This window comes from Amblyraja radiata, chromosome 32, assembly GCF_010909765.2.
Source record: "Amblyraja radiata isolate CabotCenter1 chromosome 32, sAmbRad1.1.pri, whole genome shotgun sequence".
In the NCBI taxonomy this organism is placed as follows: Eukaryota; Metazoa; Chordata; class Chondrichthyes; order Rajiformes; family Rajidae; genus Amblyraja; species Amblyraja radiata.
Window position 1 is genome coordinate 8,407,144 of NC_045987.1, and position 15,395 is coordinate 8,422,538.

Below are 15,395 nucleotides of genomic sequence, written 5' to 3' on the forward strand. Positions count from 1 at the left end.
CGGAGAGAGAACTTATTCAAAGAGAATGCTTCCAGTGGATGTGTAGGAAAGAACTGCAGATGCTGGTTTAAATCACTGGCATTCAGTTTTAGCCAGAATCTCACTAAAACAAAAAGAAACAAGATTGATAGGGCAGATGCAGAGTCTAAGTTCTAATAACTGCAACAGGCAGTTCAGTCTCAAGATGGTGTGAGACATTTCAGGATGAAGAGGGTTATAAATCTGTGTAATATTTGCTCTCAACAGGCTCTTCACCGAGTTTATTTAAGGCCAAATGAACTTTTAGTCATCAGCAGGTATGGCGATAAAGCGGGAAGAACAGCTTGAGACCAATTATAATTTTACTGCACGGTAAAGCAAGCCCAATGGACTGCTCACGTTTCTGTTGTTCTTAAACATCCACAAATCCAACCTCCGCAGGTTTGGGGACAGAGCCTTCTCCAGGGCAGCTCCCAGGCTCTGGAACTCCCTACCCCAACTGATCCGCAATTCCGTGTCCCTCACCATCTTCCAGTCCGCCTCAAGACCCATCTCTTCACCTCTGCCCACCCTTAGCCCCACGTCCCCCTCCCTTTTCATCTGTGCTTGAATTGCCTCGTATTGTGTTTTGAATTGAATTCTGTCTTTAATTTGTGTACTAGTCATGTCTCTACTATTTATTTCATTCCGCTTACATGTTTTTCCTCTACTTACTAAATTTTTGTAAGGTGTCCTTGAGACTCTTGAAAGGCGCCCATAAATAAAAAAAATTATTATTATTAAACTGTGTTCTTAAACAAAAACAAGCAATACGGTGATAGTGCCTGATCTGGCTGCATTTCCAATAGGGTGTGCATATAAATCTAAGGAGCCAGGCAACTTCCTGTACCTTCTCCAGAAAGTAGTACAGAGAAAAAAGGAATGGCCAAGATGATAGGTATACTTGACAGTACTTCCAGCCTTCCTGATGCAATGCACCATGAAGATGGAAGGAAGCAATGACGTAGTTTTCATGGAGCATCTTCAGACATGGAAAGGGCAGTAAGTTTATGAATAGAATTCTACAGCTTGATGCCTAGAAAGATAAAGCTTGGCTGAAAAATGGCAGTGTTGAGAATTGAAGATGGACAAATACCTGGAACTAATGATGCACAAAGATTACATCAAACAACCAAAATAATATGGATATATTTTTTAATTATTTTTTCAAAACAACAATATACATTGTGCATTTTGAACAAAATACGCTAACAATTTTATTTCAATTCTAAAATTCAGACAGACATTAAGCGCAATTTGTAAAAATTTATTTTTTTAAATACAAGTGCACATCGTTTTGGGAAAACATTATTAACAGTCATTGGAATATCACACTAAGTAAACCTTCATTGAAACCAAAAACACAATTAAGAGCTTATGTGGAAGAAGCTCAAATGAAATGCCCCTGCCTCCAAAACCGTCATTAGGTGCTAGACACTAATGGCTTGTTTGACTTATTTATTTTAAGAATTGGAGGCATTTAGATAATGAACCCTGTTTAAGTTTAGTGACCATTGGACAGGCGACACACAGGGATGGAGGAGGATGTGGGGAGATACTAATCCAAGGTCGTAATCAACAGAAAAAAACATAATCCCTTTATATACCATTGTCTTATAATTCCTCAGTAAAATAACATTTGTGCTCTCGTAGTAAATAAACTTCCTTTCTTTGTTGCATTTCTGATGCGCTGAATTGATTGATTTGATTTTTTTGACCTGTACAAAATGCAGCAAATTATAAACTTGCCACTCAACAAATGGCTATTTTCTGCATGAAATAAAAGTTTACATTATTAATGACACAAAAATAATTTACTAGCTTTTACAATGCAACATATTCCAGTTTCTATATATCATACACTGGCAATTGTCATTTATTCCTTTCTGCACTGTAATTTAGTATGTTTCATTGCTGCCTTCGTCAATTCCCAAATAATTTAATGAAAACACATAAGCCATTTATTCCCGCATTTATGCTTTTGATGGCACATGCAAATGTTTAAGTAGAGAAACACAAACGTATCAATGGTTTTCTCCTATATAGGATTCCGTGACTGTCATTGTAAATAATCAGCAGTTGTGGGTGGAGCATTATTAGCTTCAGAGAATAATTCTATATATAGTGGTTGTTTAACATGCTTCAATCCCAGATCAATCACAAATGTTCAACATTTTCGATTATGACAAATCTTGGGAGGTGAATGCAATTGGTATCACTTAACTCAAAATTAAAGTTCTCTGGCGTATGGCAAGCTTGCTGTTGGAAAATTACCTGCCATCTTGTCTTTTTCCTTCCCTCTCTACCACCATGGAAACAAAGGCCATTTTCTGTTCTGAGAGCACAGATTCATATTAACCCTCCGTTGGACTTAACAATTTCATATCTGAGCAGGCAGAAATGCAGCACCCTTGCTGTTGGATCACAGTTCCACAAGCTTGGGATCAGGTGGACCATCAACCATCTACTAATGAGTGAGTTGCATCTTAATCCAGCTGCAGATGAACCCTGGAAGCAGTTGGAAGCTTACCCAAGCTTCCTTCCCACACCTAGAAACTGCATCCACCAGCACCACAGCATCCATGACATTGACCACAGCCTCTCAGCAGCAATGAAGTGCAAGTGTCAAAGTAAAAGCTTTAAATCAGTTTTCCAACTCGATGTCTAATTCCCAATATCTCCACTCACCCCATTAGCACTATTGGGCTTTGCTCACAGATGGGATAAACTGCAGAGCTCCTGTACATTAATCCCAACCCTGAAAACCAAACCTATTGCAACTTGTAAAGCAACATAAAAATAATATTCACAGTTTGACAGATAGATAGTTACTACATTTAGGTGAAACTACTCATTGAAACAGTTTTTGGTCTCTCGTTAGTGTCAACATGCCCTGATAGCTGTGGCATCAGCACAATAAACCATAACCGTTCATTTGATATCTAATTATAAATGAACATAATTCTAACCATATTAAACTTGTTTCAAGCAACTCTTAAATAACACTGCACAACTGCAGAAACAAGTCTTTCTGTTGCCACTTATTTTAACTCCTTTGTTCCAACACTGACCACCACCTCTCCCATAACACACAAAGAGACGGCATTGAGTGTGACACAAATGCGTGAATGAGTGAAAAACAGACACTGAGACTGTACATGAAAGACAATTTATGTTCTCATTTAAGGGGAGAAACCAACATCTACAGACTGCAAGCTTGTAAGGGGAAATAAGTACAGTATATGAGAAATAGAATACCAATGAACAGAAAGCAGTCAGAGCGTATACAAGATACAGACTTTTTGTTGGGTTTCATGAAAGGTAAGACAGGGAGTGGCAGATACAATGTAATAGAAAGCACTTGCATGCATATCGGGTGCTTGAGGAATAATGCAAGACACAGTTATGCAGAAAATGCAACATGCACAACATGCATAGAAACCGGGATCGCTACTGCAGCTGTGGGGCAGTCAGTTTTCTCCATATGCCAACTTGATCCAAATTCATCTTGCAGTGCTGGTAATCTTTCCTTTACCTGAGTTGAGTATATTATACTTTTGCCAGAGATTAGAGAAATAATGAGTACATGCCAACCTTGTGAAACTAAACTCCAGTCACCAGAATAAGATTTCTTTTATTTATTTATTTTTTAAAGCTTTTTACTATTTATCGCATTTGAAACAAGAAAAACAGTTTCGAACACAATACTGCACCCTATGCACCATTAGCCAGGCGGTCAATAGAAGACGGGATTACATAAGTAAGGTAGACATGGACACCTGCATTCACATGTAGGGAAATATCAGTGGGAGAGAGATGTCAAAGGGGTTAAGATTGCAGCAGACAATGACTAGGCTAATATGAGATTCAAGATGTACTTGTTGATATACTTATAAAATTTGAAAAATAATCAGGATTAAATTGGAATTTTCCCTTGATGAGAAGGTGCAAGGGAAAGTCTGGTCCACCATGATATAAAACTGCAGTCTCAAAACGGCCTCCTTTGGACAGTTTGAGACCCAGTAATCCAACTATGACAGCCTCGGCAACCTTCAATCAAAATTTTCAATGGTTTGTCCCAACGAAAGGTGAACAAACCGTGAGGATGATATAGCAAAATTCCCTTGGTGTGGTGCAGAACAAAGGGGACGACCATTAAATTGACGCCATTGTTACTCAGCCATAATGTCACGAAACAAAGTGTGGTGGATATCAAACACACTTGATATTTCAAGACCAAGTTTATATAGTAAAGTAAAAAAAAAACAAAAAGCAGATGGACAGTTAAGTTACAACCTGACCACAATTCTACTGAGTGGCAAAAAACAGATGGGTGACTAAATTATTTCTTCAAATTCATAGGATTTATGGAGGATTGGAAAGGATTATATTATTACGTGCTGTGAATCTGAAGGATATTTTAAGATTAATTGGAGGAAATTTAACAAGATTTAAATAGAGTCCATACCCCTATGAGATTCTCCCAGCATCATTTGAAAATAAATGTTTGAATACTGTCAGGTGTAGTTAGTTTGCACACTGTGATACATTGATGTCATGCATGCACCACAGAGGAGCTTCTGGCATGTTGACAAACAAGGGCTCTCGTTCCCATCGAAAAAAACAACACAAGACCTCTCTTCGTAGAGAATAAAACAAGGCAGTCAGACAAAGATCGAATGGGAGAAGGAACAAGGCAAAGCAAGGCTTCAAAACATTAGAATACTCTCCATATCTTAACATCACACTAACAAACCTGCAGATGTACATGTCAAAGGAAGTGAGCTGTATGAAAACTTCACTGAGCATTTACAGCAGAAAGTTCACTGTTATATATTTTGACAGCAGGCAGCTGAATGCTCAGTTTCTTCCATCCATTTCTATGTTTTTAAAGTTGCCAGCTCCTTTTGCTTACCCAACACTGAAAGTGTTCAGTTGGTCTTGCAATTTCCTCTGTGCTGCCTATTCCATTCAAATTTTTATTTTAAACTGTGAAGAACGCTGAGATGGGAGCAGAGTACAGGTGAAATACAAGATCAACTGGCGTAGTAACAGCAGTAATTGCATTAAATGACCCTAGGTGGGTGGAAGGGGCAACTCCAGGTCCTTAACCCTAGGTCCACAGCAAGAACTTCGAGAGTTATGGTGTCTGATCAGTGAAGTAGTGATGTCTGGTAAAGATTGTGGGTCCTGTCACAGTCACATATAGTTTGCACCAATTATCAAAATACAAACCACATTACATACGCTGGAGACTAACTGAACTACGGGTTGATTTTAAATTCATGCAAACATTGAAAAGTAGAATGATGATATTTTCTGGATCTATACATTCGTCACACAATAATTCATGCAGCCTTCACACTTCATTATGGTGTGTAATTGTCCTCCAAGAACTATCAGGATTTTTAGAAAGATAAGACCAATTATAGGAATTAAATGCTGCAAGTTTAGTCCAGCCCATTTCTAAGCTAATATTATTTTATATGGGCAATGATATATTTTCAATAAGGTCAGGGTAAATCCAAAGTCACAGGCAAATCTAATAGCGGATTAAAAAGTGGTTAAAGTCAGAAATCGAAATGGGAATTTTCCCCCATGATGTTTTACAAGGTCTAACAGATCTGGTATCATTTCAGCAATAGTCATTTTTGTTAGGTGAAGCTTTCTTTTAAATAGAAATGTCAGGATGATTTAGTATTAAGTAACAAATAGGTAAGAAATTAAAGAAATAAAACTTTAGGAAAATCAATATTAGCTGTAAACCTGACATTTGCACTTAAAAGATTAAACTTGATAACTTCAGATGGGTTTTTTTTACAAACTGCTTTTGTATGCTTTGGATCTTGGCTGAAATCTTTTGTATAACTATAACTATTAAAATTTAAATTGAACCGTGAACTGTGTTTGAAGCAAAAGTAACCAAGGGTTAATGGTGGAAATTTAAGAGAACTGATTTCACTTTGGACAATGTTTCGCAAAGCTCCTTATGTTTAACCCCTTCCACTGCTCTCGCCAAGAGTTATACTCAAAACATCACAAAAAAATATTATGTAGCATCAACATGGGAAATTGGAGGGTAGTATAAATCTTATGTAACTCTGGTGATATGACCACGGATTCATATGATATGTAGCAAATCTGAGTGCTTAGTGTGAGTTACCAGCAGCTGAAATGTCAAGGAACAAAACATTTTGCATTTTGTCCAAATCAGCAGCAATTAACAGATCTTACTCTGGGAGGCAATCAGTGAAAGTCTATACTATCATTCAAATGCTGCTCACAACTGTGAAAGAAGAACTTAGACAATATTATCTTGTAGGATGTGGTGGAAATATTAACTACCACAGGCAGTGGCTTAGACCTGTAAAATATTGCTTTGATGCCTGGAAAAGTTTTGGTCAAACACCACCTGGTCCCTCAAAACATGACAAAACTTTCATTTCTTGCGGGCGTATTCCTGTTAGTACCGGAAACATGGTAAAGCTTATTGTACGTTTCAAAATTCATGACAGCGAGGAGTTTACAGTTTGCATTTTAAAGCAACATTAGATTAAGTGTTTCTGGTGTGGGTTGGGCAGTTCCATTTGAAGTGCTTGACTCAGTAACTGATCTTTCACCCGCTGACCAATCTCTCATGAATCAAGCTCTCCATCACAGCAATAAAGACAGCAAACATCTAGCATCGACTCAATGTTAAGAGAATTGTGCTTTTGCTTCCTTTAGTTCTGTGATAAGGGATGGTTTATAATCTTCAACCATATTCCTTCATGAAAGGACATTAACCTTCATTTGGAGTGCCTATGAATGAACAAAGACCATACCTAGCACCATTAATGCACATTGATTCACAGCGGAGAGAGAAAGATCAAGAATCTCTCAGGATTTTTTACCCATGGGTTCGGGGAGGGAAAAGACAAGAGGAGAAGAGAGTGTGGGGGGGGGGGGGGTGGGGAGAGTGGGGAGGGATTGGTGGGTGGTGACATAAATGGGATGAGATGAGAAAAATCACAAGATTTGCAAAGTACAGAGTAAAAGACCTCTTTCGCCACACACTGCATAGCAGTGTGGAGAAGTTATCTCAGAAGGCACTACAGAGGTAGGTTTGATCACCTTCACACCAAATATTTGCTGTATGTGCGTATCTGGCAGTTTTTGGAATATTGAACAGAGCTGCAACGTTGCTATGCAGAATCCTGTAGTTCTTTTGCTTTCTTCAGGATCAGGTCAACATCGGAAATTGGATAATCCTGGTCAGCAGTGTGAGGGGAGGGGTGGGGGAGGAGACAAAATATATACCAATTAAACATTTGAACACTTCCACTGTCAGAATATTACATAGGCCATGTTTGTAGCTTTAAAAAGAATATAGTATTTTTAAACATAGAAGACACGGTAGTCAATTTACACAAAGCAAAGTTCCATACATTGAGATAACAACTGTATAATTTGTTTTGTTTTTAATCAGTGAAGGTTAAGCAATAGATATTGGCTATCAAATTTGAGGCATATTGATGCTCCTGCAACTTCTACCGTCATTTGAGGTGTAAGAAATGCACCTGCTTTAACATCCCCCGTGTGGCCTTTCTAACAATACAACATTCCCTCAAAACTGTACTGCGAGTGTCAGTCTGGATTATAATATTTGAGAGTAGGACAAGAATAAACACACCTAATTCAGAGGCAAAGAATGTTTCCAAAAGAGCCACAATCTACATCTAATGACAGCTCACAAATCCTTAGAGATTAATTGCTGTGGTCCCCTGGAAATGGAGTCTCCAAGAATCACATGAACTATTCCGAGTCAAAACCCGGACATGAATTCAACACTAGCATTCCAATCACTGAATATATGGGTCGCGGTTTCACACCCTGCTGAACTTTCAGATATTTACACTGAACAGATGAAAACTAGGTCTTCATAGCCCACATGGTGCTCTGGATAATATGAATAAGTTGCTATGGTTACATTCTACGAGTTGGGGCTGAGCCAACTCAACTTTGTCTCAGCAGCCATACAATTTGTAACAATTTCATAAAAGTCTTACAGCACAGGGCGTCAATTAACTTTACATGTTTGTACGAGCTCTAAATGGGATGCAATTAGCCTCCGTCCCACGTCCCATCCACATGGCCATGTGACTTTTTTTTCCATTATGTATACTTAATACCTAATGGAAGTTATTACTGAACCTACTTTCACTATACTTGTCAAACAATGCACTCTAGATCATAACTTGCTATAATAAAGAAATCAGAGCCTCCGGATTTTGGATGAAAGGTACCAGAGTTTAAAAGTATAGCTAAAGATGGCTTTTCACAAGTGTTTAATCAAACAAAATGTAATGTAGTCACAAGGATGGGAGGCCAAAGCTTGATTAGAGTAAGTTTCACAGGAAAAAAAGCAAGTGGTGGAAATACTCAGCAAGGCAAACTGCATCTTTAAAAGACCACGGACAAAAATGGATAAGAGAGATTTTAGGGGATTGGGGGAAAGAATCTTGGGTTTGGAGGAAAGATTTCTGGCCATCAATGAAAGAAAAAGGTTATGCACAAAAAAAAAAATGAAATTGGATGAGTGCAGCAACCTCAGTGGGTTTTGGGCAAGAAGAGTTGCCGAGATAGGAATTGGAAGTCAGTGCTGACTTCAACTGTGGCAACTGTCTAGCAAGGAATCACATGTTTGCCAACTCCAAGCAAGTATTCTTCAGTCCTCACATTTGGCCTCCAGAGAAAGAGCTTTATTATACCATAGTCAGGGAGATCCTCCTTAGACTATGATCCTCTTGGAGAGTACATTGGAAGTTCAAGAAACTCTGCGAACATTGCATGCCAACAGATTGTTGATCCGAATGAGCCAGAAATGTCTGCAGTACATCAGCCAATAAAATCCTGTCAAAAATCTCAACCTCCAGATTCAGATTGTTCCAACACTCTCCTGATGAGGCTCATCTCCACACAAAGCTCAACCAGAAAGTGCGTCTGAATTGGCATCATATTACACTCACCTATACCATCCTTGCTGATCTACAATAATTCCAAGTATCCCATCACCTCCAAAATGAAATTCTCACTGTTCAAATTCCTCCACGCTATGTGCACACCCCCTCCACCCCACACCAATTTTGTAATCCCGTTCAATCCCCATCCTATTTCCTGAAGTACAGAGACCTTGGGCACAGATACACTGGTGAACTATAGTCTGCCAACCTCGGCAAGGTATCCCTTCTTATCCACTGCACCGTGGCTATCTTCACAGAAAACATAGAAACTTTAAAACATAAAATAAGACTATATGATCCATCTTGTCAATGGTCAAAAAAGAACTGCTCAACCCACTCCCACTTTCTAACAGTGGGTTAGTAACCCTATGGGGAACAGAAATAAATATACAGTTGAAAGGAGAATGGAGAGATTTTTGAGGATTGGCAAAATAATCTGGCGCAGTCCAGAGGTCATGAAAAATGTGATAGAAGTGTAAGACTTTTCTTCAGAAGTTGCCTGATCTGTTGCCTTTCCAGTTTATTTGTGTTTTTATTTCAGATTCCCAGCATCCATAGTATAGAAACATAGAAAATAGGTGCAGGAGTAGGCCAATCGGCCCTTCGAGCCATTCAATATGATCATGGCTGATCATCCAACTCAGTATCCTGTACCTGCCTTCTCTCCATACCCCCTGATACCTTTAGCCACAAGGGCCACATCTAACTCCCTCTTAAATATAGCCAATGAACTGGCCTCAACTACCTTCTGTGGCAGAGAATTCCACAGATTCACCACTCTGTGTGAAAAATGGTTTTCTCATCTCGGTCCTAAAAGATTTCCCCCTTATCCTTAAACTGTGACCCCTTGTTCTGGACTTCCCCAACATCGGGAACAATCTTCCTGCATCTAGCCTGTCCAACCCCTTAAGAATTTTGTAAGTTTCTATAAGATCCCCCCTCAATCTTCTAAATTCTAGCGAGAACAAGTCGAGTCTACCCAGTCTTTCTTCATATGAAAGTCCTGACATCCCAGGAATCAGTCTGGTGAACCTTCTCTGCACTCCCTCTATGGCAAGAATGTCTTTCCTCGGATTAGGAGACCAAAACTGTACACAATACTCCAGGTGTGGTCTCACCAAGACCCTGTACAACTGCAGTAGAACCTCCCTGCTCCTATACTCAAATCCTTTTGCTATGAATGCTAACATACCATTCGCTTTCTTCACTGCCTGCTGCACCTGCATGCCTACTTTCAATGACTGGTGTACCATGACACCCAGGTCTCGTTGCATCTCCCCTTTTCCTAATCGGCCACCATTCAGATAATAGTCTATAGTCAGATAGTATGCTGATTTTAGTTTAGTGATTTGCCTATTAAAGTTTTGTTATTAATGTCTGTGCTCAAATGGAATAGACATTATTGGACTACAACTCTGAGAGACAAAACTTTCTAGCTTGTGTCAAATCAAACTACAAACTGACTGTGATCAGCCCAGCCTTGGCCTTTATTTTTGTTAAAATTATAGATTTTCTAGTACTCACCAAAAACTGGGCCTTTGGGACAGAGAAATCCCCCGCCCGATCTTTGGAGATGGGACCCAAAGGCAGTTCCCAGCGTGCTGCTTTTCGAAAGGAACCCACTGTCTGATAAGAGGAACTCACTTATCAAGTTTGAAAAAAGGAAGCATCTTACTCATGAGAACTGAGGTGACAAGTTAAACATTTAGAAATAGTATATATAGTATTAATACAAACATATGTTTAGACAAACACACCCAGACAGTGAAAGGTACTGTCTGACACACACAAGCAAAGTAAAGCAAATATACATGGGCAGAAAGCGGGATAAGAAGGTTATTTTACAGATGTAGGTAATGGCAGACAAAGCACAGAAGGCAATCACTGCACTTGCAGATAAACAATAGCCAGACTGAGGCAGATAAACACAGAGTCATAAACACTGAGATGGACAGACACATTCAGATCAGCTGAGATGAGCACAGACACTCCAGTGTGAAGTATATACATTACAAATGTTCAGAAATTAAAAGCTCAGGTTTTGTAAAAATTCCTTGCAACATCATTAGAGGAAGGAATTAGAGAATTTAGGAAGGTCAAGTTAAATATGCCTGAGGACAGCCGCTCACTAAGTGACTAATTTTGCTTTTAGCGTGTTGAACCAACTCCAAAGTCTACTGCAGTTCCAAAGCAGAAGTCGCCATCCTAAGGCAGCAAAGAGATCCGAAATATCAAAGTAAGAATAGTGCATTTGAAGCAATGAAGACACAGAAAATGAAGAAAAATATCCTTATACCCAGATTTGGATTGATGAATATTGATTCCCCTTTTAAGTGAGAATTTGTTTCAGAACTTGATGCACAGTCATTGCAATGCAAACGCAGATATAATTTGGCCATTTTCTATGGTGCAGTTCTGAAACGAAATGACTTTTGATTAAAAGCATTTCAACTTTTCAAAAGACTGAAACAAGCAACCTCCTCACCAACTGTATCCCCGTGCCATTACATGGATCATTTTTTATTCTAAAGCAAGATTGCATGGCAGCGGAGACAGATCTCTGGTGAACAGGGAGGGCAATAGGCAAAATAATACGAGGAAACTATTCTAGGCACATGGTCCGTCCACTAGCTGACAGTGCATTATTCTGCACGTTGAAGGATTTCATTTTATCAAATTATGTTACCACGTTATATCTACATATGATATCTGAGCAAACTCCACCACACAAGACCAAAATTATTTGAAGTGAAGTACTTCAATTTACCACACTGCTTTGCACAGGGTTAAACAGAATTCAATACAAATGTCCAGAATTTCAGCTCAGGGTTGATTAGACATTCACTTTGTCTTCAAATTAACTATAAACCCAATGTTTTCTCTTGCCTCCATCTAATTTCTTGCTCCATTTTCAATTCCATTAGAGCTAAATATATTAGTTCAACTTTATTATTGAAACCCCTGTAAACAACAACTAAAATGTTCAGCACCATTTCCATCAAATTAGTAAATTTTCAATACCAAGTTCCACTCCGGATCAAATACCATCCCACCCTGGATATATACTGTCCATGGGTTCTTCACTATTGTGTTACAGTCCTGAAACCTTCTGCTGTGGAAGTACTATTGCCAAACAAATCCCTGCCAATATTTCTAGATCATACAGCTCCTTGGGCCTGCTCCACCTTTCATATTCTATCTCAATAACTCTCAATTCCATTAGTCCGTTGTTCCAGCCTTGAATATATTAAATGACTGAACATTGGTTGGAGAATTCCAAATATTCCTACCTGTGAGTGGAAATTCTTTATTTTAGTTCTGGATGATCATCTTCCTATCCTAGCCCTTCATTAAAAAAATATTCTTAGTACTCTCACTCTGTTAATGTTGCCAAGAATTTTGCGCATTTCAATGAGACCTCATCTTCTTCTAAAAACAGGGAAAGAAGTCTATTCTACTTTCTCTTGATAAGAAAACCCTCGCATCCGAGGAATAAATGGTGTGTAAACCTCCCCCCATTCTACTTCCTTTCAGAATGTCTTTCCAATAAGTGTTTATCTATCTTTCCTGAAAAGGCATCTGGAATATTTTCATCAACAATCCCAAGCAGTTGTGTGTTCCTCATTCTTATGGTTTCATATGATTTATTAGTGACCATTGCCTGAAATGTCTCAATGCTAATAAGAAAACAAAAATCCTCACACCAACCAGTTCTGAAGCTTCTTCCACCTGCCAGATTGCTACAATAACTATGTGTCCTTAATGTTTCCAAATTGAAGTCTTACCAAATAAGACTTTGCACTAATACATCTATTACAACAGAAGATCAAAAGTTTGGTCAGACATAATCTTGCAAAGAGCAACTTAGAGGAAGAAAGAGATAAAAATGGATAGGGTTTAGAGGGTTTATACCATACCAGGCATGGGTAACTGGGTCAAATTTGGATGGGGCATCTTGGTTACCATGGGCGAGTTGGCCAAATAATCTGCTTCCATGCTGTATGACTCCAAGTGGCCATCTTTAGAAATGTGTTACAGGAGGCAAGGGCCTTGGCACCTACAGCGACATCTGCCAATATTCGGAGCTATCAATATCACAGACACTCATGAGACAACCACTGAAGACACTCATGTTCCTTGCAGGGGGGTTGGATGAGGGACAGGGCGCTGGAAAAGTGGAGGAGAATACAGAAAGCAGGAGGCTTGAGGTTTGAAAACAAAGATGACAGCATTGAAAGCGAGAACTGCATTATTGCTTAACACACCCACAGGATAAGATCATGCAAGTTGAGATATGGACAGCAGAGTTTCGGAGTTCTACAAGTCTAGAGTGAAAGAGGCAGGAAGATGAGAAAAAAAGTGGAATTCCTCATTTAAAGAGGCAATAAGAGTGGAATTCCTTCAGGGCTTCCTTTGTCTTCTGTGTGTTTGCAGAATTGACCCCCAGCCTCTGAAAAGTGACCTTGCTTTTTGTGTCCTCCGATACGAGAGGCTGGTTATTTTAGATATTACAAGCCATAGTCAATTGTACAATGCTGTTGGATCTCTTACGACAGCACTATTTATGTTCATTGCAGTTGCTTGCACCTTGGAGTGAGAGGCATCTCCAAAGCACATCAGTGTGGGGACTGGGGTGAGGGAGATGGGAAAGAAGGCTGGGCAGCACCAGGAGAGCCATCCCCAAAAGTGCGACCATACAAGCTACAAACAAAAGGGTCCAGCAAAGGGAGGCACTAAGCTAGCACAAGACATAACAGAAAACAAATATTTATCATTATTATTTAATAGTTCCTGTACATCTTGTAGAGCTTACTCCAAAGCAACGGGCTAGACATTAAATGCTACAATAAGTAGTGCTATTTGATTGTGCTGGAATGGTTAATGTCCTTTGTAGAATAGCAGACTAATGTTTTCGACCAAGTGCTATCATTGATGCCTTTAAATAAGATGGTGCAGAAATCACTCTCATCAGTCCCTGAGAATGGATGTCAGAGCTCAAGCTATGTGCAAGCACCCAGAAGGATACTCATTTTAATGAAAATTCAACGATGTACATTCAAAACACCTTTCCATGTTAACAGGACCGACTCCACCTCTCCTCAATTAATTCATAAATGTTATTATGGCATGGATGGAGCATTCACATCAGAGGCCAGAGTATGATAAAAGTGTAGAGATACCTAAACAACACTACTGCCCTCCTGGATTGTTAATCAGTCTAAGCTCTTCAAAAGTTACAAGATGAACAGCTAAAGTGGTCGGAATCTTATTTTGTTTCTTCAGTAATAACCTAGACAATCTTAAAATGCAATTTCATGATTTGATTATATTTTGAACATTTCCTCACCTGTAGCAATCTCATGTTTATTGTGAAGTCTCCAACTAGCAACTGATCCCGAATTAAACTGCAAGAGAAGCACAACAGCTTTCACTAACATGCAATAATTAAGTTTTTAAAAATCTTGATATAGGTGCCCTTTCACAGTCCGTGAGACAAAAATATCATGATAATGTCTGAAGTTATTTAAATCTGCTCAAATAAATTTATTTAATTGTATTCCAGCATCAACTTTAAAAAAAACAATTTGTAAATTTTAACCAGTTTCAAATCAGCCGTACAAGCGAGTAAGTTTTAACCTTGCTTGGTAAGGCAATTTGCAACTTGCTGAATCCCGCTTTTTTTGTTGTTGCAAGAAATCGTGTAGTTTTAGTACTCCAGGATTGCACTTAATTACAATCTTTCCAACTTGACAATGAGGTACGACAGGAATGTATATTCTATTTCAAATACGTCCATATTTGACAGGGCACCCTGCACTCTTTCAATTTTACCAAAGGAAATGTATTCAATACATTTATTTGATTTGCAGGTTCCCTGATCGCACTTAGGTTTATTTTTTGTTTCGCATTCATAATAGCAATTAAAAATGCACATTTCTTTCACAACTTCAGAACATCACAAATATTTTACACTCAATAAAGAATTGGTCACTTAACAATGTAGGAAACATGAAGATTAATTTGAACAAAACTAGATTTCATGAATAGAAATAAGATAATGATCACGTAAATTGTTCCGGTCATATTGGCTGAAAGATAAATAATGCCCAGGATAAGCGGAAAATAAACCCTGCTCCCCTGCTCTTGAAACAATGCTATAAGGATAGGTGGGGTTCAGTGCACCCAAGAGAAAGGTCATTCTAACAGTTTGGCATTTCCCCAGTACTGAATTGGTGCATAAACCTAAAGGTGGACTCAAAAACTGGAATGTTCAGCACCATTTACATCAAAGCAGTCCATTTTCAATACCAAGTTCCACTCCAGATCATATTGATAGTACCCACATCCGATGCATGAATTGAGCTTCAGAAATAC

At 38.8% G+C, this 15,395-nt stretch overlaps 1 protein-coding gene across 4 annotated transcripts in view; it reads right to left on the minus strand.

Annotated features, from left to right (window-relative positions):
• Window positions 1–1,156: 1,156 nt before the first annotated feature.
• The window catches only part of tbc1d13 (TBC1 domain family member 13), a 34,980-nt gene continuing 20,741 nt past the window's right edge, over window positions 1,157–15,395 (minus strand). The window contains exons 11-13 of one of the 4 annotated variants that reach the window (XM_033048967.1): window positions 14,368–14,425; window positions 10,545–10,646; window positions 1,160–7,268 (exon numbers count right to left, since the gene is read on the minus strand). In XM_033048967.1, coding sequence (XP_032904858.1) covers window positions 7,203–7,268; window positions 10,545–10,646; window positions 14,368–14,425 — 226 coding nt within the window. In that variant the 3' untranslated portion in view covers window positions 1,160–7,202. Of the gene's footprint in view, window positions 7,269–10,543; window positions 10,647–11,316; window positions 11,436–14,367; window positions 14,426–15,395 lie in introns of those variants that run through there. The other 3 variants (XM_033048968.1, XR_004416647.1, XM_033048969.1) reach the window with 3 other exon arrangements.